The sequence below is a fragment of the Salmo salar genome, chromosome ssa27, assembly GCF_905237065.1.
Source record: "Salmo salar chromosome ssa27, Ssal_v3.1, whole genome shotgun sequence".
In the NCBI taxonomy this organism is placed as follows: domain Eukaryota; kingdom Metazoa; phylum Chordata; class Actinopteri; order Salmoniformes; family Salmonidae; genus Salmo; species Salmo salar.
In genome coordinates this window covers 9,598,094-9,625,238 of record NC_059468.1, presented here as the reverse complement: position 1 = coordinate 9,625,238, position 27,145 = coordinate 9,598,094, and the positions used below count along the sequence as shown (strand labels likewise).

The window sequence follows — 27,145 nt, the reverse complement described above, 5'->3', positions numbered from 1 at the left end:
GATGCTTAAAGTTAGTGAGGGAGATATAAGACTCCAGCTTCAGTGATTTTTGCAATTCCTTCCAGTCATTGGCAGCAGAGAACTGGAAGGAAAGGCGGCCAAAGAAGGAGTTGGCTTTGGGGATGACCAGTGAAATATACCTGCTGGAGCGCGTGCTACGGATGGGTGCTGCTATGGTGACCAGTGAGCTGAGATAAGGCGGGGCTTTACCTAGTAAAGACTTATAGATGATGGGTCAAGGATGGGTCAAGGGTGAGGGATCCTATTGAGTAATATATTTGTGCCAGCACAGAGGGATAGGGCAACGAGTGAGTTATGCTTCAGTAAGGTTGGCTTCTTAGCATTCATAGCAACGGTTATCAACACTACCGAAAAAATTGAATGCAAATCGCAGAGAAAAGATGTTGTGGTGGCAGCTGCAGAGAAGTATTTGGGTATATGAGATTTGACATCAGAAGAGTTACAGGGTGCAGAAGCGGATAGAGTAAAAGTAATGGAATGGGGTGGTGGGTTTTAGTGTAGGTGGTAGCTGCAGAGAAGTAGGTTACCTGTTTACATGTAAGTATTTACTGCAGAAGAGGTGATTTGTATTTTTATGAAATAGTGTTATTTAGGTGTAGGGTTAGTTGTTGGTGCAAGTTTTTCCTTTTAGGAACAGGAATAATTCAATTAATTTGACTGGCCTCACACTTTAGTACAGTAGGTGGCGGTGTATGGACCTTTAAATTGGATGCGATCCGCCAACCAATCCCAAAGAAGAAGAAAAAGACAGCTTCTGTTTGCCCGCTGTTTGTATCAAAAGCATCACCTCCTAGGCCCGTGTCGTCGTTTTTCTGGTATCATCTACCGCCCAGCCATCATGTACAGAATATTTTTCGTAGGACTAAACTGGAAGATGAACGGTGACAAGAAGAGCCTGGGCGATCTCATAACGACCCTGAACAAAGCAAACCTCCACGAAGAAACCGGTATACTATTTTCTTTTGTCTCAAAATATCTTGTCTAAAATTACCACTAATACGTCGTTTACAGTTCATTCTGACTGATACCAATATCCAATACTTGCATGTAAAGTGTAACTGTGAAATATTTGTTTTAACACTAAGCGTCAAACGACACCATGACACTGCTCCATCCATGCAGGTTTGTTGGCCTAGCCTAGCTTAGCGCAAGCTGTGCTCATTAGACTGAGCATAGTTTCTCATATCTGAGTGCATCGATGACACCTGGGCTTTGAATTCCCAATAAGCCTGCTTGTCTGCAATGCCTTTTGACTGAGAGTGACTGGTAAACACTGTTCCTGAGGCAATTTTACCACAGTCCTAATCATCTGTCACTTACAAAGAAACCTTATGCTTGGCCAGTGTTTATGGGATAGGCCAGGGTTCCCCAACTGGTGGACCGAATTTGGCCCGCGGGTTGTTTTTCATGGCCCCCCATGTTTTCAATTGTTTTTTTTATTTTTTTAAATGTCATTGTTGGACATAGACTGTAAAAACTAGAGGTCGACCAATTATGATTTTTAACGCCGATACCGATTTATTGGAGGACCAAAAAAATGCTGATACCGATTAATCCACCATTTGTTAAAAATATTTTTTATATATATTTGTAATGACATTTACAACAATACTGAATGAACAATGAACACTTATTTTAACTTAATATAATGCATAAATAAAATATATTTAGTCTCAAATAAATAATGAAACATGTTCAATTTGGTTTAAATAATGCAAAAACACAGTGTTGGAGAAGAAAGTAAAAGTGCAATATGTGCCATGTAAAAAAGCTAATGTTTAAGTTCCTTGCTCAGAACATGAGAACATATGAAAGCTGGTGGTTCAATATTCCCAGTTCTACAATATTCCCAGTTAAGAAGTGTTAGGTTGTAGTTATTATAGGAATTATGACGCATCGACTATTTCTCTCAATACCATTTGTATTTCATGTACCTTTGTCTATTGGATGTTCTTATAGGCACTTTAGTATTGCCAGCCTAATCTCGGGAGTTGATAGGCTTGAAGTCATAAACAGCGCTGTGCTTCAAGCATTGCTGAAAGCTGCTGGCAAACGCAGTAAAGTGCTGTTTGAATGAATGCTTACGAGCCTGCTGCTGCCTACCACTGTTCAGTCAGACTGCTCTATCAAATATTAAATCATACACTTAATTATATATATATATATATAATAAACACAGAAATACGAGCCTTTGGTCATTAATATGGTAAAATCCGGAAACTATCATTTCGAGAGAAACTTTAATCTTTCAGTAAATATGGAACCGTTCCGTATTTTATCGAACAGGTGGCAACCCTAAGTCTAAATATTGCTGTTACTGCACAACCTTCAATGTTATGTCATAATTGTGTAAAAATCAGTCAAATTAATTATGGCCTTTGTTAGGAAGAAATGGTCACATATACCCTGACTGCTTGCACTGAACGCAAGAGAAGTGACACAATTTCCCTAGTTAATATTGCCTACTAACATGAACTAAATATCCAGGTTTAAAAAAATATATACTTCTGTTTATTGATTGTACATTTGTGCAACGATTGTGCTTTTTTTTTTGCGAATGTGCTTTTGTTAAATCATCTATTTGGCGAAGTTGAAGTAGGCTATGATTCGATGATGAATTAACAGGCACCGCATTGATAATATGCAACGCAGGACAAGCTAGTTAACCTAGTAATATCATCAACCATGTGTAGTTAACTAGAGATTATGTGAAGATTGATTGTTGTTTTTTTATAAGATAAGTTTAATGCTAGCTAGCAACTTACCTTGCAGCCACAAGGTCCTTTTGACGCTGCACTTGCGCAACAGGTGGTCAGCCTGCCACGCAGTCTCCTTGTGGATTGCAATGTAATCGGTGCCCAAAAAGGCAGATTACCGATTTGTTTTGAAAATGTGAAATTGGCCATGCCGATTAATCGGTCGACCTCTAGTAAAAACACCAGGAAATCAGCTCCAAGTGATTTTAATTGAAGAAATCTGTCACCAAGTATTCCCACTCATATAGAGACACGTGATCGTATACAAATGTAAGCAAGGTTTGAAATGATGTTTTAGTCAAACATTATCTTTTTGGGCTTCTTGAGGTCAATTTGCAGTCTACAAATGATTTGTAATTATGTTCCGGCCCATGACCGTCGGCCCGCGGCTGAATCTAGTTGATGATCCTTGGGATAGGCTATCAACATAGATAAAAGGGGAAGCCTTAAAGGCTTTTACAGTGCCTCTCAACTGATGACTATGTGGGTGATGAAACTTTGGAAAGCCATTCATTTCCAAGCGAAGTGGGCGGAGGACTGTTGGGCAGCGCGAGCATGGGCAAGGGACGTGAACTGGGAAGGACCAAAGTTGGGGAAAGCTGAACTTCATGCAAATATTTTGGGGAATATTCAGAGGTGGAAACTTTCCATGGGAATTAATGGGAATAAATGCAAATGAATACAATTTAAATGTAGATGTCTTTTGCATTGGATATATTTACTATATCATATGGAGACAGAAACATAAACCTTTTACCTTAAGTAGACATAATTGTAAATGTATTAAATCCTTCCAGTATAAATAAAACATAACAATTTAGTTACGAATTGAACTTTAAATTAGTTGACTCTTCACATGGGATGATTTCACTGAACAACAAAAGAAAGGGAATGATCCCCAATGATCCATCGCATCTCCCAAAAACGTTTTCAACATACATCTGTAAAATGATAGTCTACAAACTAAAACTTTGGTTGTTTTACTCTCAGGCTTCTATGTCTTCTCCCTGGACCTCCTCAATGTCCACCTCTTGAACATCAGACTGAGGCCTCATCTTCACTGTCACTTTATTTTTCACCAATTTTTCAACCCTTGTATTGGTCAGCCTGTTGCGTGCTTTGGTGTGTGTGTTCCCAAACAAGGACCAGTTGCGCTCTGAGGTGGCTGATGTTGGTGGGATTTGGAGGATGATGGAGGCAACAGGGGAAAGAGCCTCAGATCCACAAAGTCCCTTCCACCAGGTGGCTGATGAGATATGTTGGCACGACTGCCATATTGCTTGGAAGTGTACTTCGCCAGACTGCCAAGAACCTTGCCCTCATCCAGGCCAAGGTGGCGAGACATTGTAGTGATGACACCATAGGTCTTGTTGATCCCTGCACCAGACAGGATGCTCTTGCCAGCATTCTTGGGGTCCAACATGTACGCTGAGGCGTGTATGGGCTTCAGGTAGAAGTCTTCACGCTTTTTGATGTATTTCATTACTGCAGTTTCCTCTGCTTGGAACAACAGTGAAGTGGGCAGGGCAGTACGGATTTCTTCTCTTACATCTGCAAGCAGAGTGAACATCAGACAGGATGGCATTGTCTCCCTCAATCCGTGCAATGGTTACTGCTATAGGTTTCAGGAGTTTCAGGCTGCTTACCACGCTCTCCCAAAATACATCATCCAGGAGGGTCCTCTTGATGGGGCTGTCTATATCGGCAGACTGTGATATGGCCATTTCTTGGAGAGACTCCTTCCCCTCCAGGAGACTGTCAAACATGATGACACCACCCCAACGGATGTTGCTGGGCAGCTTCAATGTGGTGCTCTTATTCTTCTCACTTTGCTTGGTGAGGTAGATTGCTGGTATAACTTGATTACCCTTCACATACCTAACCATTTTCTTGGCTTTCTTGTAGAGTGTATCCATTGTTTTCAGTGCCATGAAGGGCAGATTCAATGCATGAGCAGCACAGCCAATGGGTGTGATGTGAGGGTAGGACTCATCTACTTTAGACCAAGCAGCCTTCATGTTCACAGCATTGTCTGTCACCAGTGCAAATACCTTCTGTGGTCCAAGGTCATTGACTGCCTTCAGCTCATCTGCAATGTAGAGACCGGTGTGTCTGTTGTCCCTTGTGTCTGTGCTCTTGTATAATACTGGTTGAGGGGTTGAGATGTAGTTAATTATTCCTTGCCCACGGACATTGGACCACCCATCAGAGATGATTGCAATACAGTCTGCTTTCTCAATGATTTGCTTGACCTTCACATGAACTCTGAACTCTGCATCCAGCAAATGAGTAGATAAAGCATGTCTGGTTGGAGGGTGTATGCTGGGCGAAGAACATTAAGAAATCTCTTCCAATACACATTGCCTGTGAGCATCAGAGGTGACTCAGTTGCATACACAGCTTGAGCAAGACATTCATCAGCATTTCTCTGACTAAATTCCTCCATTGAGTCAAAAAAAACTTCTGATTTCAGGAGGACAATGAGCTGTTGCTATCGATAAGGTGTCTGATTCATCATTTTCACCTCGAATAGAAGTAGAGGGACTTTTGTCAGAGGTTGTGAGCATTGAGGGAACTATATGCACTTGGCCAGATGATTCTGCATCTTTGTTGCATTCTTCACATATGATTTGGCACAGTATTTGCAAATGTACACAACTTTCTTTTACATTAGCTGCAGTGAAATGTCTCCACACATCAGATAGTGCCTGTGGCATTTTCCTGTAAACATTAGGGAAAAAAGTTTAAAAAGATGATAGGTGTGTGTGCAGATAAATAGTTAAGCAGTTAAATTAAACAACTCCTTTTGTAAGTTAAATGTTTTAAAATGAAACGTGTATGGAAACAGGTGAATTAACACTCCTCGGTTAGCAGGCTCTAGCAAGCTAAAACTCACATGGTAGTGAAAGCTAACTAGCAGAAATTGTTAACAAGTTAGAAGTGATTTAAACACACTTTGCTGTAGGCTACTATTTACTATTTAACAAAAAATCATGTCATAAAATATATTCACCCCACCCAGTATTGTAATCAAAACTTTCCAGAAAGCATGTTGTCCTTGGCTCAGACAGTGTAGTAGTGTATGCAAGAGCTTGACAATCAGCTGTACATGTGATGGAAGAATGCACTGTGCATGCAGAGGGTTGCAATTCCATTGAATTGGGGATAGTTTAACCAAAATATACCACAAGACCTAGAATTGCCTTAAGTGTATTCCACAAAAAAGGTTAGCTTATAACAGCAACTTTTTTTTAATGAATTTAAGCAAAATACCCGGCCTTAACTTCCCATGGAAAAATTCCAGAAATATACCGGAAAGTTTCCGACCCTTTGCAACCCTAGATGTGACAAATACAATTTGATTTGATTTCTTCTGCTGTTCTCCTAACTCCTCCTACTGTCTCCATCTCTTGTCTCCTCACCCCCACCTTTGTCTCCCTCTCTCTTATACACTCACACAGACGTGGTGTGTGCCGCTCCCGCCGTCTACCTCGACTTTGTCCGCTCGAACCTGCGTGCCAGGATCGGTGTGGCCGCACAGAACTGCTACAAAGTCGCCAAGGGGGCTTTCACTGGCGAGATCAGGTAAGGCTCCACTCTTGCATACGACAACACGTCTTCCACCTTGAGACAGAATCTGTGACAGAGAACTTGTTAAAGATGGCCTCTTTATTCTGCTATTTTTATTTTTTGGGGGGTTGTCAGATTGTTCTGGTAATTCTCACATAGGAACTTCATTGGGAGGAAGGACGTTGAACATGTTTTTTTACATTTGTACAAAAAATATATATAATAAATTATCATGATGAAATTGGCCTATTTAGACCTATCCATGTGTCCTGTAAGAGCCTATGATCTGTGAACCGTACATGATACAGACAACATCTTGGATGTATTATACTCCTTATAGTGTTAGACATATGGCGTATGTCTAGATTCTGAAATACACATTTTCACATTAATTTATCCGACATTAAAAATATTAATCTCAAAATGTTTTCTTTTTTACATTTTGGTTAACATTCTCTTCAAACATGTCATATTTCCACAGGGGGCTCTCTGGTACTTTTTTAATGATATGACGCACTTTATACATAGAAATTGACATTATAGGTCATTAACCACTAGCGCCGACTGTCAGCTAAAGAGCCGATTACTCATTTTCACCCAGCTACTTTTTCCGCCAGAGGTGTGTTTCCATCAAACAGACTTGTTGCGGATAAAAGGCTGTGCGTGAACACGAAGTGCACATAAACATTTTGCCGTTGAATTCCCATGTACCGAATGGGGGAAAAATACCAGTTAAATGGGTTTCCATGGCATTTTCAACTCGACTGATGGTTTCGTCATGACAGACGTTGCGTTATGTAGCGAATGTGCCCACTCTGGTCTTGATATGTGCTCTCTAGCCAACAGCTGGCAGATACAGTGAGGCTAGGCTACCTACATGATGAGATTATTATAGATATGAGCGAGAATTTTTATTTGTCAAATGTCAGCCAAGCATGGATCATCATGTCACCAGAATAAGACCCTCGACATTTATTGGAAAGGAGCATCGTGCTCGTCACCGTTCACTTTCACCACCCTGTGAAGTTGATCACAACTTACTTCATCTGTAGCCTAATAAACGTTGTTCTTTCCTGAGTCGAAGTTAGAGGACTGCTTGACTCTAAGTTTACTTCGATATGATGTTTATTACATCAATATTTGCACATAAATGCATGTCCACATCCGTTTCTCGCAAATTTTATTTGACAGAAACAAGATCCCACCATGTCTGTTGGCATTTCTAAAATTGTACCGGCATTTCATGTTTCCGTCTGCCCGGTCGTGACTTTTTTCTCATGCGTCAGGTAATTAATCCGCATGAAATGGTTGGCTGGAACCTGTTTAGTGAATTTCAGGGCTCTACAGTGCGACCATTATACTCGCACTATTAAAAATAGGTGTGTGTGTGTGTGTGTGAACTGAAAGTAAAGTGAGCACATGTGCGAGTTGTGATTTCATAGCAACAAAATAAATCCTGCCGGAGCTACTGTCAAAGTATTTCTGCCGTTTGTTTCATAAGTGGTAGCTAATCACACAAAGAACCATAGAAATAAGATCGGTTTCCTATTTGTATGCCAGGAACTACGTAGGGTCCCATATATCCCACCTGGCGTGCAGCAACAGTGCCTGGACCGCAGCAACAGTGCCTGGGGTGCTGTGCACACTGAGTGAAGTTGGTTGAATTTACCCAAAAGTCTACTAAAGTGACTTTGTCCTTGTTGCTTGGCTATTTACATTATTTTGTTCCTACACTAGGTTGTTCAAAATTTGAAGAACAGACATTGTGGCTATTCATATTTTGCAGTAAAACTGTAAATAAGACATTCATCTCAAGAGAATACAGGTTAATGGTGCAATATGTAGAAATCAATCTGCCATTTCCTGGCTGCTAGAATCCTAATAGTTTGTCTAATTTCAGTTTGTGACAAAAACAAGCTGTCATTATGCAGAGAATTATTGTACCATCAAAACCGCTGTGAAACATATTTTCCATAACCCAAAATATTGTATTTTCAGTTTGAAGCTGGTGTACAAAACCGCAAGTTAAAGACGCAAAAACGAAAACTTACGAACGGGAAGCATGGAAATGGCGCACTTACAACACCTCTACCGCATCTTAGACTTGCTTTCAATGCGAATGACAGATCTATAACTCACGTTTCTATGTGAATTTGGTCTGTTTGCCAAAAAAGTGACATATTGCAACTTTAAATGTTTAATGTGCTTTTACTTAGAAAATAGTCCTGATCATAATAGGCCTAGACAATATCCAAAATAACTACAAATACACTGAATTCATACATTACCTGTAATTTAAATGGTAAAGTCATGTCCTTCTACACACAATGCCACAACTGTTTCCAATCTGGATGGTACATTTGATAATGTATTCAATTTTGCGGTGTATTTCAGATGGAATCAAGGCATTGGAATGTACCAGAGGCCACTAAAATATAGGTCATTTGGCCCGGGAAGGCCTGGCTCACTTTTTTTTTTAAATTTTTGGCTGGCTATGCCTGGTGCTAGTGAAACTCGTTTCACAGCCCTCCTTTAGGATTGCACATTCAGCAAGTCACCAGCAGAGGGAGTTTCCTTTTTGAATCCATTTTCCCATTCACTGTGTTGATGGTGCTCATAACATTGATCATACCTTCAGACTTAGCGGAGAGCCCACACTGGAAATGTGATGTACCTGTAGAGTGTATTGTTCCAAACAATACCTTAAAATGAACACAATCAAAACGGGTAGTTGACAATTCTCACATTGAATATCAGAATCAAAAATGGCCCATTTTCATCATGATAAAAAAAAAAAAATGCAAATGGTTTGATACAAATGTAAAATACACTTCAAACATTCTTCCTCCAAATGAAGTTTCTGTGAGAATTGCCAGAACAATCTGAGATACCAAAAATGTATTTTACCCTATTTTCAATTAAATATACTATTCTATTTTTAGTGGATGTATTGAGTCTCCCTCTCTCGCTTCCACAGCCCTGCGATGATCAAGGACTGTGACGTGGAGTGGGTGATTCTGGGCCACTCGGAGAGGCGTCATGTGTTCGGGGAGAGCGACGAGCTGATTGGTCAGAAGGTGGCCCACGCCCTGGAGAGTGACCTGGGGGTGATCGCCTGCATCGGAGAGAAGCTGGAGGAGAGGGAGGCTGGAACCACGGAGGAGGTGGTGTACGCCCAGACGCAGGCCATCGCAGGTAACAGCTGGGCTCGAACCCTGGGTCTGATGTGCGTACTGTAATCTTTCTTGCGATACACCACACCAGCACATGATGTACAATATATACCCATTGTTTTCTCTACTGAATCATTCTGTGGGATTTTTATTTTTTTATTTTATTTTTTTATGTCAATGAAAGCTCAATTGTATTCCTTCTACCCACTCTAGATTCAGTTAGCTCGCTCCGCATAGCACTGTTGCACACCTTCCAAAAATGTTTCCAAAACCCTTCCAATTTCGGTTTAAGTGGAAAATGTTTGTCTCAAAGGCCCTGGATGTTGCCTTGGGGGATTTTGTGCCCCTTATTCAGGAGGTAGTGAAAGGGGTTGGCAGTAGTTCACTAAACGGTGGTGTTGCATGATGGGAACCCTTGCCTGAGACCTAAAAATCCATTCCTTTCAATAGTTTTTTTTTTTTACCTTTATTTAACTAGGCAAGTCAGTTAAGAACAAATTCTTATTTTCAATGACGGCCTAGGAACAGTGGGTTAACTGCCTTGTTCATGGGCAAAACGACAGATTTCTACCTTGTCAGCTCAGGGATTCGGTCTTGCAACCTTTCAATTACAAGTCCAACGCTCTAACCACTAGGCTACCTGCCGCCCCCTGTTTACCTACCACATATTGTATTATACATTAAGGCAATTAGTGGTAGGCCAAACATACCTTATCATTATCTACATACAGTGCCGTCCATTATCTTGATAATAAGCTGTTGTGTTGTAGACAACGTGAAGGACTGGAGAAACGTTGTGCTGGCTTACGAGCCTGTGTGGGCCATCGGTACCGGCAAGACAGCTTCACCCGAGCAGGTACGACTCATCACCATTTCATAACAATATTGACTTATTTACATACAACATGCGTACTTTACTGTGTTATTTAATAGTTACAAGCCGCTCTGTGGGAAATGCATATTGGTTTTACCCTCCCCAGACAGTCTGAAAAATGATTGCTTGAGAAATTGCTCTTTGCTATGAAGCATTTAAAAAAAAAAAATAATAATAATATTCAAAACAATCACAGTAAAGTACTTAATTGTTAACCAGGAACGATTTGATATTGAGATGGCTGCATTGGATCTTTTTTAATCTTTACTTATCCAGGCTAGTCTGAGAGAGACCTGGTCCAAGAGAGACCTGGTTCAAGTGTGCATGTACCTATTTACTATACAGTGCATTCAGAAGATATTCAGACCCCTTTACTCTTTCCAGATTTTATGTTACAGCCTTAATCTAAAATTGATTTAAATCTTTTTTTCCCTCAATCTACAAACAATACTCCATAATGACAAAGCGAAAACAGGTTTTTAGAAATGTTTGCACGTTCATAAAAATGTATGAAACTCGTCACATTTACATAAGTATTCAGACACTTCACTCAGTACTTTGTTGAATGACGCTATTAGCTTGGCACACCTGTATTTGGGGAGTTTCTCCCTTGTCTGCATATCCTGTCAAGCTCTGTCAGGTTGGATGGGGAGTGTCGCTGCACAGCTATTTTCAGGTCTCTCCAGAGATGTTCAGCTCTGGCTAGGCCACTCAAGGACATTCAGAGACTTGTCCCAAAGCCACTCATGCGTTGCCTTGGCTGTGTGTTTAGGGTCATTGTTCTGTTGGAAGGTGAACCTTCACCCCAGTCTGAGGTCCTGAGCGCTCTGGAGCAGGTTTTCATCAAGGATCTCTGTACTTTGCTCCGTTCAGCTTTCCCTCGATCCTGACTAGTCTCCCAGTCCCTGCCGCTGAAAAATATCCCCACCGCATGATGCTGCCACCACCATGCTTCACCGTAGGGATGGTGCCAGGTTTCCTCCAGATGTGATGCTTGGCATTCAGGACAAAGAGTTGAATCTTGATTTCATCAGACCAGAGAATCTTGTTTCTCATGGACAGAGTCCTTTAGGTGCCTTTTGGCAAACTCCAAGCAGGCTGTTATGTGCCTTTTACTGAGGAGTGGCTTCCGTCTGGCCACTCTACCATTAAGGCCTGATTGGTGGTGTGCTGCAGAGATGGTTGTCCTTCTGGAAGGTTCTCCCATCTCCACAGAGGAACTCTGGAGCTCTGACAGCTGCAAAGGTCGTGACCAAGGCCCTTCTCCCCGATTGCTCATTTTGGCCGGGCGGCCAGCTCTGGGAAGAGTCTTGGTGCTTCCAAACTTCTTCCATTTTAAGAATGTTGATGGCCACTGTGTTCTTGGACCTTCAATACTGCATAAAATGTTTTGGTACCCTTTGGTATCTGTGCCTCGACACAGCTCTACAGACAATTCCTTCGACCTCATGGCTTGGTTTTTGCTCTGACATGGACTGTCAACTGTGGGACCTTATATAGACAGGTGTGCCTTTCCAAATCATGTCCAATCAATTGAATTTACCACAGGTGGACTCCAAGTTCTAGAAACATCTCAAGGATGATCAATAGAAACAGGATGCACCGGTGGGTGCTCTATTTCAAGTCTCATAGCAAAGGGTCTGAGTCATTATATAAATAGGGTATTTGTTTTTTATGTTTAATAAATGTGCAAACATTTCTAAACCTGTTTTTTTGCTTTGTCATTGAGGTATTGTGTGTAGATTGAGAAAAACATTTATTTAACCAATTTTAGAATAAAGATGTAATGTAACAAAATGTGGAAAAAGTCAAGGGATCTGAATACTTTCCAAAAACACTAAATTCCAGCGTGCGTGTAAGTGAGTGAACTTCTCGTCTCTCCCCAGGTCCAGGAGGTGCATGAGAAACTGAGGGAGTGGATCAGGGCCAACGTCTCTGAGGCCGTGGGCGACAACATCCGCATCATCTACGGAGGTCAGTAGGGGACACCCTGAACCCAGCACTGGGAAGCCTATCTTATCAGAGGGTCTTTTACATTCTCTACAAGGCTGCTGATATCTGAGACAATCCCCAGAGACACTGTTCCTAATGGAAATGGAAACGTATGTATTGGGCTGAATAGAGTTGGGCCCAATCAATTGGAATTTAGAGCATGTATAACATTACTTTGGTAGGTATGTACGTTGGTATCTTGAGAATAATATTAGTGTTCCTAAACCTTTGATATACAAGAATTTCATCAGAGTTTTATAATATATGTACACACACGCTTGTGAGGTTATTTTGTTTAACCAAAGTCCCTCCCCTCTCCTCCAGGCTCAGTTACAGGGGCCAACTGCAAAGAGCTAGCCTTCCGAACACGACGTGGACGGCTTCCTGGTGGGCGGAGCCTCCCTCAAGCCAGAGTTTGTTGACATCATCAACGCGCTTGCCTAGAGCGCACAAGAGCAACCTAACCTGCTACTAGTAGTGTCCTGTGATTGTCACATTGTCCCTCTTCCCAGAGTCCCTATGTCTTACCTGTGTTTTTGTCTGTCAACAAGGGACTATTCGACTCACTTTGTACTACACTCTAGTTTAGGGGCCCGCCACAGTAAAAGTCCCATATTAACAATTCCAGATTTCTCCATTGGTTGATGCAGATGGTATTCTATGTGTTAAGGATGTGACTTTTTATTATGGAACGGCCCTTTGGCTGCAAGTTTCTAACAACTGCTATATCAGTATACATTCTAAAATATATTTTTCTGATATATTAATAAGCTTGATGTGCCACACTGGATATGTGTTCACTCACAACTGTAGAGGGACCAGTACTTAGTGTATTGCTAGTGACTGTACAATTTGCATTGTCACTAGAAGCACAGTCATGCACGCGCTTGTTTTAGTCCTGCCCTTTCTCTCCTATTGGTTGAAGCACATGTCAGTAACATTTTCCAGCAAAAGACTGTCAAGACAAACCCACAAGGCTGAAGACTACTTGAATAAATGGTTTAGTCTGTGCTGTGAACTTGCCTGTGTTCTCCCTCTTGAGTCTGTCCTCCGTTTTCTATGGCTTTTTATTGTCATGTCGTCGACCTTGCATCATTTATTAGAGCCAACTGAAGTCTCTCCAGTTACTGCATGACCAGTAGAAATGACTCCTTCCATCCACCAAAAGCACACTGGATAATACTTTCTTATAAACAAAACGATTGAAAAAGGTGGAACAAGAACTCGCTATTAAGACGTATTTCTGTTATTTAAACAATTAAAAGCTTGATGTTTCAGCCATCAAAGGCCTTCATCAGAACCTTTTTACAATGATCGCGTTTTGTCTGCACCTCTACTCACCTGGTTGAGCACCCTCCACTTCTTTCCATTCTAAACAATCAGGATTTTAGTGTTTCCCCCTATGTTCATTTAGCAGCGGTATGCTGCTTTTAAGATCAGAGTAACAAGTTAAATATCTTCCTCTGAGAAACCTCCCAAGGTAACTAGCAAGCTGTCTTGTAATCCTGAAAGTGTAGTCAACCCAATTTTTTTTTTTTTTTAAGGGATACTTTGAGAATTTCGGCTATCTACTTCCCCAGAGAGGTGAACTCGTGGATACCATTTTTATCTCTGCGTTCAGATTGAAGGAAGCTGCTAACTAGTGTTAGCGCAATGACTGGAAGTCTATGGGGAACCACTAGCTGTTCCTGTAGACTTCGTCATTGCGCTAATGCTAGTTAGCATTGGCTCATGAAACTACCTCATTTACACAGGCAGCCCAAACTCCCTTCAGACATAAAAATGGTATCCACCAGTGTATGTGACTCTGGGGAAGTAGATAAAGGGTTTCATTGCCAACATCCTGAAGTATCCCTTATAGATGAGTAATAATTGTTAGCTAAGATACAGTAACTTTACACTAGCTAAATAGTTTACAAATGGTAACAATATGGTATAATCAATTCACTTGCCAAACATGAAATTGTGTTACAGCAAGTATTTGTCATCTGTTCTGTGTGGGATAGTGGGAGCATACTGTGGCATCCAGCGCCGTAAATTGAGAACTACAAGTACAGCACGCAGATGTACATTGGTTGTAGAACCAGAAAAGGTTTTAACATCAGTAATTTACATTTGTGTGTAGGTAATGATGTGGGAAGAGTTTGCCCCCAAATGCTGATCTGCCATTTTTGTATAACAAAAGGGGGGGCCGATCCTAGATTTGTACAACACTTTGATATTAATACAAAAAAGAGACTGTACCATTTTATTTCACATTTTTTTCATGACAGGCGTTCTGTCTTTCAACACAGCAATTCTATTGCCAGAGTAACCAAAGAAAAGTAGGCAAAGAGGAAACCGGGACAAGCATGGAGGAACAGGCCAATTCCTGCAATCATACCAACACCAGGAGAGCGTGTGGAAGTAACAAAGAAACAACAAAAACAAGGGATGACTGCAGAGCCAGGAAAGGAAAGTGGAGAAGAGGACGAAGGAGGGAGAGTGCAGTTTTGTGTCATGGGTGAATGAGAGCAAACACAACTGCAATACAATGTGTGTTTTTTTCTCAGTCAGCCTGTAGTTAGTCTGTCCTTGTCAGCCACCAGTCGGAGTGTTACTTTTTTTGTATACAACGTTGTGTTTAATTTTGTCTTTGACACTCATACCTGTCTTTCTTAGGTGCACTTCAGGCTTCATATCTACACTTGTGTGTGTCGGTCGGTCTCTTTATATCTTTATCTGTCCATCTGTCTTTGTGCCTCAAAGTAACTGTGCATCTCATGTTGCTTAGTGGCTCTGTGCATATGGTTGGCGGCGATGTGTCTGTCTAGTCTCACAGGGCAGTGGGGTTTCTGAAGTTATAGCCTGCAAAGCGAGCTTGATCCCCCAACTCCTCCTCGATCCTAAAGAGACCAACAGAATGGACAAGGAGGGAAATAGAACAGGTAAATGCATGTGAACTGAATTTGTATCTGACATCCATTTGCTCAAGGTAAAAGCCCAGGCAATCTGATCCTAGGTCTGTGGTTATATACACCTCCACCCGTAACTATTAACCCAGTGATCATCAGGGGTTATAGGAGCTGCAATCTCATGTAACTCCAAACTGGAACCATTAGCCCAGTGGTCAGGGTGTTATAATGGCTGTTAATGGTGCTGTCATTGTTTAAGAGGCCCTCCCTCCCCTGTCCTGCTAAGAGCCCAATGGGATTACACAGCGGATCCCAGGTGCTCTCCGTGCTCTGACTGGCTCTCACACATGGGGTGACACTGGCGTGTCGTTAGCATGCACGTCACAGCAGTTAGCTTTGCGACGCTTGTTTAGAATGGGATATGTGGGAATATGCTCTTGGCTACGCTCTGAGCTACGCTCTTATATGTAGATACAGGACTAGATTCAGTTTACTGTAACTGAGTACTAACCTGACCTTGAACCATTGAGGGTGGAATGTGAAACTGCCGTTAGATCAGTGTCTAGGGGCAACGTTGTCCTACTCCTATTCTTACTTTTAGGGATTGTTGACCAGGAGCTTGTTGGTCTCTACATAGTACAGCTATAGTACACGTTCATGCTTGTGTAGCACGTGGGGATGTGTGAAACCTACACCTCAGCTTGAACTGTCCTGCTTGCGCCGCCTCATTTGAGGTGGCCCGATCCGCTAAGACGCTGGAGGGAGGACGGTCACGTGTGTTTGTGTGGCAGAGGTCCCGAGGTCGCGCCACGTATGGGCCGAATCGGGAGGAAGTGGTACTTGCTAAGAAAGCAGCGTGACGTCCTTTACACTTACACTTTGTCTCCTTGAGATGAACGTACTTTGGTGCGAAAAGTGCAAATCAATCCCAGAACAACAGCAAAGGACCTTGTGAAGATGCTGGAGGAAACGGGTACAAAAGTACTATATCCACAGTAAAACAAGTCCTATATTGACATAACCTGAAAGGGTGCTCAGCAAGGAAGAAGCCACTGCTCCAAAACCGCCATAAAAAAAGCCAGACTACGGTTTGCAACTGCACATGGGGACAAAGATGGTACTTTTTGGAGAAACGTCCTCTGGTCTGATGAAACGAAAATAGAACTGTTTGGCCATAATGACCATCGTTATGTTTGGAGGAAAAAGGGGGAGGCTTGCAAGCCGAAGAACACCATCCCAACCGTGAAGCACGGGGGTGGCAGCATCATGTCTTGGGGGTGCTTCACAAAATAGATGGCATCATGAGGGAGGAAAATTATGTGGATATATTGAAGTAACATCTCAAGACATCAGTCAGGAAGTTAAAGCTTGGTCGCAAATGGGTCTTCCAAATGGACAATGACCCCAAGCATACTTCCAAAGTTGTGGCAAAATGGCTTAAGGACAACAAAGTCAAGGTATTGGAGTGGCAATCACAAAGCCCTGACCTCAATCCCATAGAAAATTTGTGGACAGAGCTGAAAAAGCGCGTGCGAGCAAGGAGGCCTACAAACCTGACTCAGTTACACCAGCTCTGTCAGGAGGAATGGGCCAAAATTCACCCAACTTATTGTGGGAAGCTTGTGGAAGGCTACCCGAAACGTTTGACCCAAGTTAAACAATTTAAAGGCAATGCTACCAAATACAAATTGAGTGTATGTAAACTTCCGACCCACTGGGAATGTGATGAAAGAAATAAAAGCTGAAATAAATCATTCGCTCTACTATTGTTCTGACATTTCACATTCTTAAAATAAAGTGGTAATCCTAACTGACCTAAGACAGGGAATTTTTACTAGGATTAAATGTCAGGAATTGTGAAAAAGCAGTATGCTTTCACAAGAAGCAATATAAGCCACTGAGTACAATTCGGAGGGATAGCTAAAGAGGATCATGTTTGACCTCTGACCTCATGAGCTGGTTGTACTTGGCCAGCCTTTCAGATCTACATGGGGCTCCTGTCTTAATCTGAGAGAGAGAGAGAGAGACAGAATTAGAACAGATTTAGTGAAAGCGATACAATATTGTGGTCTGATTTGTATAATGGTTGGGGTCTTCTGTGTCTGTACGGGACGCTCCGCATGTCTTTCTGAGTGAGTGAGTGAGTACCTGTCCAGTGCAGAGCCCCACCACCAGGTCAGCGATGAAAGTGTCCTCTGTCTCCCCCGAACGGTGACTGACCATCACCCCCCAGCCATTGGCCTGGGCCAGCTTACACCTGAGAGAGAGAGAGAAGGTGTCAGGCAGCTATATATAGAGAGGGATAGAGAGAGAGAGAGAAACGAAGGTGGGGGCTCGGAGAATAAAGTAAATGTATGATTGATGGCTATATTAATACATTTTAATTGAACGACTTTGAAGGACTGTTGGCTGTACTTTCGGTCAAGATTGACAACAGTTATAGATGATGGATAGCTGTAAAATGTCAATGATTGATGGCTATGAGTGTTGTAACATTTGACAAGTATATAGATGGAAGTAAAGTGTTGGCTATATAAATATGGCTGATTGATGATCATACGAATGTAAAAAAAAAAGCTCATTATTTTCTTAAATCAATGATCTTTTATATAAGTAGGTAACTGCCATTGAGATGATCTCTTTTTCAAGGACTCTCAACCTGGCCAAGAGACAGACTTGATGATTGACGGCTACATAAATGTGCATGACTGACGTCACACTTTACTTGAACCCTACCTACGTCATAAGGGCTACATAACCTTGTTATAGATCATCATAGTGTTTCTCTTATATATTACCAGGTAATCTCTTTTGCAAGGACAATTTAGCCTGGCCTAGCAGTAACCGAGATCGACAGATTGGCTTGATGATTGATATATAGATGTCAAAGGGATTTATTGACAGGTCATGTGACGTGGGGTCTTGTGACGTGGGGTCACTTACGCCTGGATGGCTTCGGTGACAGAGCCGATCTGGTTGACTTTGAGCAGTAGGCAGTTGCAGGCCCGCTCCTCGGCAGCCTTCTCTATCCTCTTGGGATTGGTCACCGTCAGGTCGTCCCCGACAACCTGGATGCCCACGGAAGCCGTGAGGCGGGACCAGGCGGCCCAGTCGTCCTGGTCAAACGGGTCCTCGATGGACACCACTACAAAGAGGACAAGGGGAGAAGGGTTTAGTGGAGTGCACACTCAGTTGGGACATGTACTCAGTCGTGGTTTGGAACGGAGGTTTTTCAATAGGGAGCAAAGCAGTAGACAGCCATAGTGTTGTAAGAAGAAATGTGTTGTGGGATCTTTCAACATGAAGGTAGATATGACCTTGAACTTCTCTTTTGAATGTAAATGTAGGATCAGCCTGTTGCCTCTATAATTGAATTGAATTGAATGGATCTGAATTGAAACAAATTAATTGAATCAGTCAAGGGACCTCATTGACTTTTTTTTGTGTCATCCATGTCTAGTTTTTAAAAAATTATGCACTGTGTATTTTTTTGTATCTCAAATAAAATCAATCAATCAATCAAATTCATGTCAGATTGAATTAGGAATCCAATAGGTGTCAGGTGACTGTCTGCCTACCTGGGTAGTCGTTAACGAAGCCTTGGTAGATGTCTGACAGCTCCTCTCCGCTGATGTGCCTGTCAGCGTCCGGAGGAGACTTGAAGTCCAGGTCGTACTTCCCCTGGCGGTAGAACTCGGACGCCGCCACATCCATCCCGATCACCACCTTATCCGTGAAGCCCGCTTTCTCGATGGCTGTCTTTATCAGCTCCAACGCTGAGGGGAGGGACGGAAAGAGGGAGGGGAGGATGGGAGGAAAGAAAGATAAGTGTTGGGCGGAGATAGAGAACGAGAGAGGAAGGGTGTAAGGGTAGACTCTACCAAGCCTGTGGACCACTCTGTTTTTACTTTAGCCTACTTGTCTTGTTGCTTGTTTGGTGACATGATACTGCTGTGTTGCTGAATGCAGAAATAGTCAAGTATCCAAGCTAGAGTGGGGTCGAGAGTGAGGCAGAAAGGTTGCATGAATACACACACGATTCTGTTCTCGATGCTTGAGAGATACTACAGACCAAAAATCTATTATAAGAGCCTACAGCTGACGCTCCTTTAGGCTTTTCACACTTCTTTTTGATCTTGCCAGGGTTTCGACTTCCTGTCACACCTAGCTACTTCTTCAATAGTGGGATAGCGGCATTACTCTTTCCCCAAGCCCAGGGTTATCTCTCTCTCACACACACACACACACACACACACACACACACACACACACAGTTAGTTCAAAGAAAGCCTTGAGGAGGACACGTGACGAACACACAGATGGGCAGACACTGTACCAGAGGCAGGTTGGAAACTCATTAAAGCATACCACCTTAGTTTTATGATTTTATCTCTAACCCCATTTTAGATTTATGGCTGCTGTTGTCCCATAGACATCGCAGCAAAGGCTAGATTGTGGGTGAAACGATTTGTCTATTGGTGTAAATGCCCATACAGAATGTGGGCAACCAAAATATTAATATTGGTACAGTCCACTATTTTCAGTGCTCCCAAGTATGACTGTGGTGACCGTGGAATTTTGTCAGCCGGTGATTGTCAAGGAAATAACTGTCGGTCTCACGGTAATTGACCGTTAATTAACATAAACACATTTAGCATCTCCTGGCTTCCACACACAGCCTACAAGCCACTGATGCAGACCTTTGGAACATCTACATTTGAAAAAGTCTAATAAATCCATGTAATATAGCCTACACCTTCACAATAAATCCATTATTTATTTTAGACAGGTGTAAAGAAGCATGATATGAAGAAAATGTTATCTATTTCAGAAGAACAGAATAGCATAGCAGTTGTACTTATGTTAGGTCCTCATCTGGCTATGCCAAATGGCTGTGGGCTACAGTAGTTTATTTAGCAGACAAGATTTTCTTAGAATTCCATGGCATTATTTTATAGTATGAAGAATACAATTGAACAAAGCTGAATAAAAGAGAAAGATATTTTCTCCAAACGATTTGAGGGAGTGTGCAGATGCGACTATTCTTTGTTGAGCGGATAACATAGAAATAGGTATATGTAACTTTAGTTGTTCTACAAATGTTGGGCTATATGTTTTGATTTGTAATACATTGTAAAGCTGCATGATAAGACTCTAATGATGATTTTTTTAAAGTCGGTTGAAAGATATGAGCTCTGCTTTTTTTTGCGCAGGCTGTACACAATTCATCAGTCTCGTTCACAATTTGACAAGCACTTGATAATGCCTCAAATTTCACGGCAGCTCCCCTTTGTGTGGCCGTTGTGCCCGTTTGTGCCCTTGTCCCGGAGTGCTGCGTTGTGCCCTTGTCCCGGAGTGCTGCGTTGTGCCCTTGTCCCGGAGTGCTGCGTTGTGCCCTTCTCCCTGAGTGCTGCACTCGCCAAAGCACCTCTCACTCACATCGCTCTCCATCATGTTATCGGGTCTTTCTCACAGGCTACAAGTGAAGACAGACACATAGGAGACGCAACTGTGCACATCCTTATCCAATTCCGAGGTGCATATTGAAGATACTGGTAGAACTGTCCACATTTACTTTTCATCAGCCAACAACATGAGTAGGCCTAATGAACAGAAAAAGCACTAGCCTATGTCAATCTACTATCCCCCATAGTACAAAAGTTTACCTATTCTGTGCGAGTAATAAATATTCCAAACATAGTCTGGGACAGTTGTGGGATGTGATAGATCCCAAATTAATACAACTACTAGCATCCCCCCCCAAAAAATTAAGCTTTGTAGCTGACGCAACAGATCAGAGCGTTTAGCTTAAAATGTTGATAAACAGCGGTCTAAGGCACTGCATCTCAGTGCAAGAGATGTCACTACAGTCCCTGGTTCGAATCCAGGCTGAATCACATTCGGCCGTGATTGGGAGTCCCATAGGGCGGCGCACAATTGGCCCAGTGTCGTCCGAGTTTGGCCTGGGTAGGCCGTCATTGTAAATAAGAATTTGTTCTTAACTGACTTGCCTAGTTAAATAAAGGTTAAATAAAATAAAATAAAAACATTTGGCTATTTCTTCACATTATAAGCGCAGAAATGTATAAACAGCAGTAGGCTATAAGCATTAGCGGGAAAACAGCATTATCAAAATGTGATTATGCATGTAATGCTTTTATTATAAAGGTGCATTTTTATGATGAAAATTAGCTTCCCCAAACTTGAAACTCACACGCTTATATATGCCAGTTAGGCTCTACACCCCTTATAAAGCAGATGAATGTGCTTATTTTTAAGAAGTTATTTGGCCACTTTAGTTGTGATACAAACCTTATCAAAACATATAGGCCTATAGGTGAGGCTAAAAGAGGTGTGCGACTATGATTCTATAAAGATGCACAAAAAAGGGCATTGTCTCTTGCCTTATGCTGGGCATCATTCACAAGTGATAATATATAATTATCACAGTAATTCAAAAGTGATAGGTTAATATCACCCATCAGACTATTCTTGATTTAATCTTACCTTTACATATACTAAATAATATGTGTGAAATGTGTTTTGATTTAGAATGGACCGTTATCATGCGCCTATCTCGAAACAGGGGCAGGGGAAAAAATACATCTTAAATAGCGAATGGAGGATCGCTTTTACCTTGGTTCATTTTCATGCCATCTAGGTAGGCTATACTCCTGTTGTAAAGATAAGCAATGTGCTTAGTATTAGGAGTTGAGAAATAAACATAGTAGGCCTAGCCTATAAAAAGCTGATGGGATCCTCCTCTTTTTAATAGAGGCCGTCATCATGTTTTCATACGTAATTGCATAGCCTATAGAAATGTTGCGCAACATGAGCTCTCATGAAGTGTTTGATTAGATAGTCGATGACATTTGCATTGATGTCAGAGTGATTAGAGGGACAATAGAGTGGTGAGTACCAGGCAGTTAGCAAGTTTAGTAGGCTACTAATGACCATCAGCAGCATCAGAGCTTGGAGAAGACTAATTACCGTGACTAAACGATGCAACAGCCCTACCTCCAAGAGCATGTATAATTTGAACCCTGGTTAAATTGTTACAAGAGTAGTGTTCAGTGGGGCACACAGCAAAATGTTTTGAAACAGAAAACAAAAACGGAGTAGTCCATACTGCTTTCTTGTGTTTGGTACGTTATGAACATGACCCAAGATGAAGTAAAGTGCCATGGATATCCTATGGTTGGATTTGTACCGGAGATGTCTTGCTCGGGTAATCCAACGTTTTAACCATTAAATCAACTATAAAATCCCTGTAGACCGAGGGTGAAAACTGCGCTTACAGGTCACAAGACTGGGGTTCTAAATGAACTCTGCTGCACTTACCCTCACTGTTCTCCAGGATATTGGGGGCGAACCCCCCCTCGTCGCCCACGTTGGTAGCGTCCTGGCCGTACTTCTCCTGGATCACCCCCCTGAGCGTGTGGTACAGCTCGGAGCCCACCCGAAGCGCGTCCCTGAAAGACTCCGCCCCGACAGGAAGTACCATGAACTCCTGCATGGCTAGCTTGTTGCCCGCGTGGGAGCCTCCGTTGATCACGTTGAATGCCTGGGACGGAGATGAGAGGAGACAAAGGGATATTAGCAGTTAGGCCAATACCCATGTTCAGCAGGTACAGTTTCTAATTTCCCATATATTTTTCATATACAGTATATGCTCGTTTTATCATACATACCATTATGGTAAAACCATTTACACAATGACTGTTTCAGTGTTGAATCATTGTTATTATGCTACTGCTACACCTTCTCTGGTATAACCGTTATATAAGTAGTGTCTTACTGGAACTGGGAGTACCAGCTCTGTGTTTCCCGCCAGGTCAGCGATGTGACGGTACAGGGGGACCTCTTTTTCTGCTGCACCAGCCTTGCAAATGGCCAGGGAGACTCCCAGGATAGCATTAGCACCAAACTGAGCTGTCGACGAGGAAGCAAATGTGACAAATTTCAAAATGGTCTACCAAAATCCGGGTGCAGACAAAAGCCCATTCTCTCAGTTGATGGTGGACCTGAACTGATTGGGGGATACATCTTGACACATTTGTTATGTTTCTTTGGTAGGAACACGGGAGACTCACACTTGTTCTCTGTGCCATCCATTTCAATCATCGTGTTGTCCAGTTGCTCCTGCTCCACAACACTGATACCCTATGGGACACGTCATATTTACACAACTCCTTTATAAGCATATTATAAGCATATCGAGGACCAATTTTCTAATTCAACAAATGGATAGATGACCCGCGACATATCTGCACACAATAAATATCTCATATTTGCAGCCACCAATGACCCAAACCCTCAAAAGTATTCCCTCTTGCACAGATCATAGATATAACAGATTTGGTTGTATAGAATCATTGAGTTGTAAGATGTTCAGCTCATTTCTATATTTACGTTCTATAACCGCAGCCCAATGTCTCTCTCTCTCATCTGCAAATCAATATGCACTCACACGAAAACATGATGACTGTCACCTAGCTGACAAAACATGTCCAAATCACAGTCCTCCAACTCACCGATGCTATGAGGGCTGGAGCCAGAGTTTCATTGATGTGGCCCACTGCCTTGAGCACACCTAGAGCAGAGAAAGAAGGCAGATGGGAGAGAAGATGGGGAAGGAGGGACAAACATCATTCTGTTTACTCAAGCATTAGATACACACACACACACACACACACACACACACACACACACACACACACACACACACACACACACACACACACACACACACACACACACACACACACACACACACAAACAAACCTTTGCCCTTGTAGCGGCTCTTGTCTCCATCCCTCAGCTCTAGAGCCTCATAGATGCCTGTGGATGCTCCGCTGGGCACTGCAGCCCTGAAAAGACCTGAGAGAGACAGAAAGAGAGGGATGGAGGTGTAAGAGATGGCAACAGAGAGAGTGACGTTAGAGGGGAATGATCCGGGAAATAGTACGAGGCCTTAGACGGCGACGCTCTTAAGAATTTGATTGTAGCCTTTGGCTAATCTTAACACTCTTTGTACGGTTCGATACTACGCTTTGTAGACAGGCTTGAGAGGGGTCACCTTTCTCTGTGCACAGGTCCACCTCCACTGTGGGGTTTCCCCGGGAGTCTAGGATCTCCCTCGCAACGATGCTGACAATCGACATCCTGTGAAAGAGAGAGAGAGAGAGAGAGAGAGAGAAGGGGGGGAGAGAAAGAGAGAGAGATCAAGTGCCTCTATTTTTACCATTGCATTTGCACATACAGTAAGGAAGTGCATAATGGGAGTGCAAACGAAGTGTGCAGAGAGTGACATTACGGTTGCTATAAACCATTATGATTTATGAAAGAGTTACCCCCAGATTTTACAATGCTTCGTGTACCAGGAAGTCAGATGGAGCTATTACCACGGTAAAAGGACCAGACTAAAATATAAGTCCATGATGCTAAAACATGGCTCACTCAGACACTACGTCGCTATCGGGTGTGGAATCTGTGGACGGCCGGTGACTCGAGCGAAACGACGTCATCGTTCCTAGTCACTTGGCTCACGACTCCACGAGACACAGGGAATCCGTCACCGCCATTGGTCAAGATTGGACTGTCAGCGCTCACCGTGTCAAGCATTACCCATAAATCCACAGGCTAAAAGGCTAGGATTTATATGTTGGTATGGATGTGGGTACGCAGACCCGCGAGCCACTGCGGCTCCTCATGACGAGTGCCCATCCCTGCCCTATGCTGTACCATATGATGTCATAACGTCCCTTATTAATAGTCTCTGACAGCCTTTGTTGCTAATTGCTCACTTATTTGAATTAACAAAATAACATGGATCCCTACAGAACTGCACAGCTATATAATCTCCGGTCATTACAGAAAGACTGAAATGTTACAGCAACTGAAATGACAACTGAAATATAGTGCGCTGAATAATAAGCCCTTGTACACTTACAGCTCTATTCCATGACATTCTGTCAGCCATTACTGTGTAAAAATGTATGAATGTCGCTGTATGTTTTTCACTGAAATGGTTGTAGTGCAGAAATATATTATACATACTTTTCAGCGACTATGAATTAATTTTTCCTTATGTTCTTCATTTAAATGCTTGTGATAGAGGTTAATGGGGCCACAATATGCATAAATCCCTATCCACTTTCAGCCAATCAGCCCCATCCATTATCGTGACTCATACATGAATGCAGCTGTAAGTTATATAACCCCTCCCTCCCAGCAGTGTGCAGCATGAGGACACCCATGTCCACACCGCACCTCCTGAAGATTGCAGCGCTCAGCACAAATAACCAGAGAGAGCATGATGGGAGGGAGGGAGGCAGGGAGGGAGGGAGGGAGGGGAGGCAGGGAGGGAGGGGTGAGGCGATGGGGAGAAAAATAGATAAATCATTAAATCCCTCCTTTTGGCTGAAGAAGAGAGGAGATTCAGAGATGGAGGGATAGAGGAGGAGGAGAGAGGGATGGTTGAGTAAAAAGGAGAGCAGGAAGGGAGAGAGAGAGGGACACAGAAGGATCATTTTCGCAGGAGTGGCACCGATTGGACAGACGCATGGAGACCAGTCTAACGCATGGCACACACACACACACACACACACACACGCACTAGCTCAAACACAATCACATTTTCTCCATACACACACACAGATCATGCACTGAGGCAACTTCAAAGAACCCAGACACAAATGCTCTAATACAAACTGACACACACGTATCACACAGTACACAAACACACACTCACAGTGAATCAATATAACACCTCGAACCCAGAGCCAGGCAGGGCTGACACATTAGTTAGCATACACAACCGTAATGCCTCACATACAACACTAAGCAAGCAGCATCCTCACCATCACCACGACCTACTCCAACCCAGCACATCTCTGCTACTGGGAGGCAATCAATACAAGATGCAGGAATAAAACAGGGGATGACAGCCTGGAGAATGAAAAAAAGAGAGTGGAAGAGGGAGAGAAGAGAATGAGGATTTTCCATCGTTACCTGCCGTTTGTGTTCCGCCTAATAGGGAAAGCCAGAAAATACTGGAGAGACGGATGAGAGAGGGAGACAAACAGAGAGAGGAAGGGGGAGAAACAGAGAGAGAGAGAGGGAGAGCAGAGAGGAGGAAAACAGAGGGTGGGGGTCAAATGTATGACAGAAGGGGGAGGGGATGACGGGATGACTCACAAAAAGAGGCTGAGAAAAGAGGAGCGAGAGAGGGAAGGGAGTGGGGAAGATTGATTAATTAGACAGAAAGAGGGATGGAGGAGAGGTGGATTGGAGAGAAAAAGACAGGGTGCTGCATTTTGAACTGCAAATCAGCGGTAAAAATAGAGAGGGGAAGGAGGAAGTGGTCTGTCTACCCCTTCTCGCTCTCTCTCATCTCTTTCCCTCTCTCTCATCTCTCTTCACCCCTCATCTCTCTTTACCTCTCTCATCTCTCTTTCCCACTCTCATCTCTTTACCGCTCTCATGTTTCTCTTTCCCTCTCATCTCTCTAATCTCTCTACATCTCTCTTTCCCTCTCTCATCTCTCTTTCCCTCTCATCTCTCATCTGTCTCTTTCTTTCATGATGCTGTTAAGGCTGTGTAGTCTGTATACAAGGCACCGTTCATATACTGTACACCATTGCATCATCTATACTAAACACTGGCTCAGCAATGATGCACCTACAGCGTATACCACTTCTTATATATGACTAACTGTATAGGCACTAAACAATGAACGGCAATGTTGCACTGTTACAGCATCAAAGTGGATTTGGAAACATTGAATGTATTCCCCATTCTATAGCATATATCGAAATTACTACTATTATCTTGTTGTTTGAAAAATGTTTGTAAACTGTAAGA

General features: G+C 42.6%; 1 protein-coding gene and 1 pseudogene across 4 annotated transcripts in view; one reads left to right on the top strand and one right to left on the bottom strand.

Moving 5' to 3' along the window:
* Window positions 1–715: 715 nt before the first annotated feature.
* On the top strand, window positions 716–13,404 carry LOC106588421 (triosephosphate isomerase A-like; annotated as a pseudogene). The gene is made up of 6 exons (XR_001324657.2): window positions 716–968; window positions 6,239–6,362; window positions 9,325–9,542; window positions 10,291–10,376; window positions 12,281–12,368; window positions 12,711–13,404. The product of XR_001324657.2 is annotated as a triosephosphate isomerase A-like (transcript).
* A 1,216-nt stretch (window positions 13,405–14,620) lies between these two features.
* LOC106588424 (gamma-enolase) overlaps window positions 14,621–27,145 on the bottom strand; it is a 22,184-nt gene continuing 9,659 nt past the window's right edge. For 2 of the 3 annotated variants that reach the window (XM_045709271.1, XM_045709272.1), the window contains 11 exons: window positions 24,360–24,445; window positions 24,065–24,160; window positions 23,815–23,873; window positions 23,374–23,443; window positions 23,079–23,212; window positions 22,622–22,844; window positions 18,859–19,056; window positions 18,224–18,425; window positions 17,429–17,537; window positions 17,229–17,287; window positions 14,621–15,271 (listed from right to left, as the gene is read on the bottom strand). In XM_045709271.1, the coding sequence (XP_045565227.1) occupies window positions 15,202–15,271; window positions 17,229–17,287; window positions 17,429–17,537; window positions 18,224–18,425; window positions 18,859–19,056; window positions 22,622–22,844; window positions 23,079–23,212; window positions 23,374–23,443; window positions 23,815–23,873; window positions 24,065–24,160; window positions 24,360–24,445 (1,306 nt within the window). In that variant the 3' untranslated portion in view covers window positions 14,621–15,201. Of the gene's footprint in view, window positions 15,272–17,228; window positions 17,288–17,428; window positions 17,538–18,223; window positions 18,426–18,858; window positions 19,057–22,621; window positions 22,845–23,078; window positions 23,213–23,373; window positions 23,444–23,814; window positions 23,874–24,064; window positions 24,161–24,359; window positions 24,446–26,293; window positions 26,419–27,145 lie in introns of those variants that run through there. The other variant, XM_045709273.1, reaches the window with a different exon arrangement.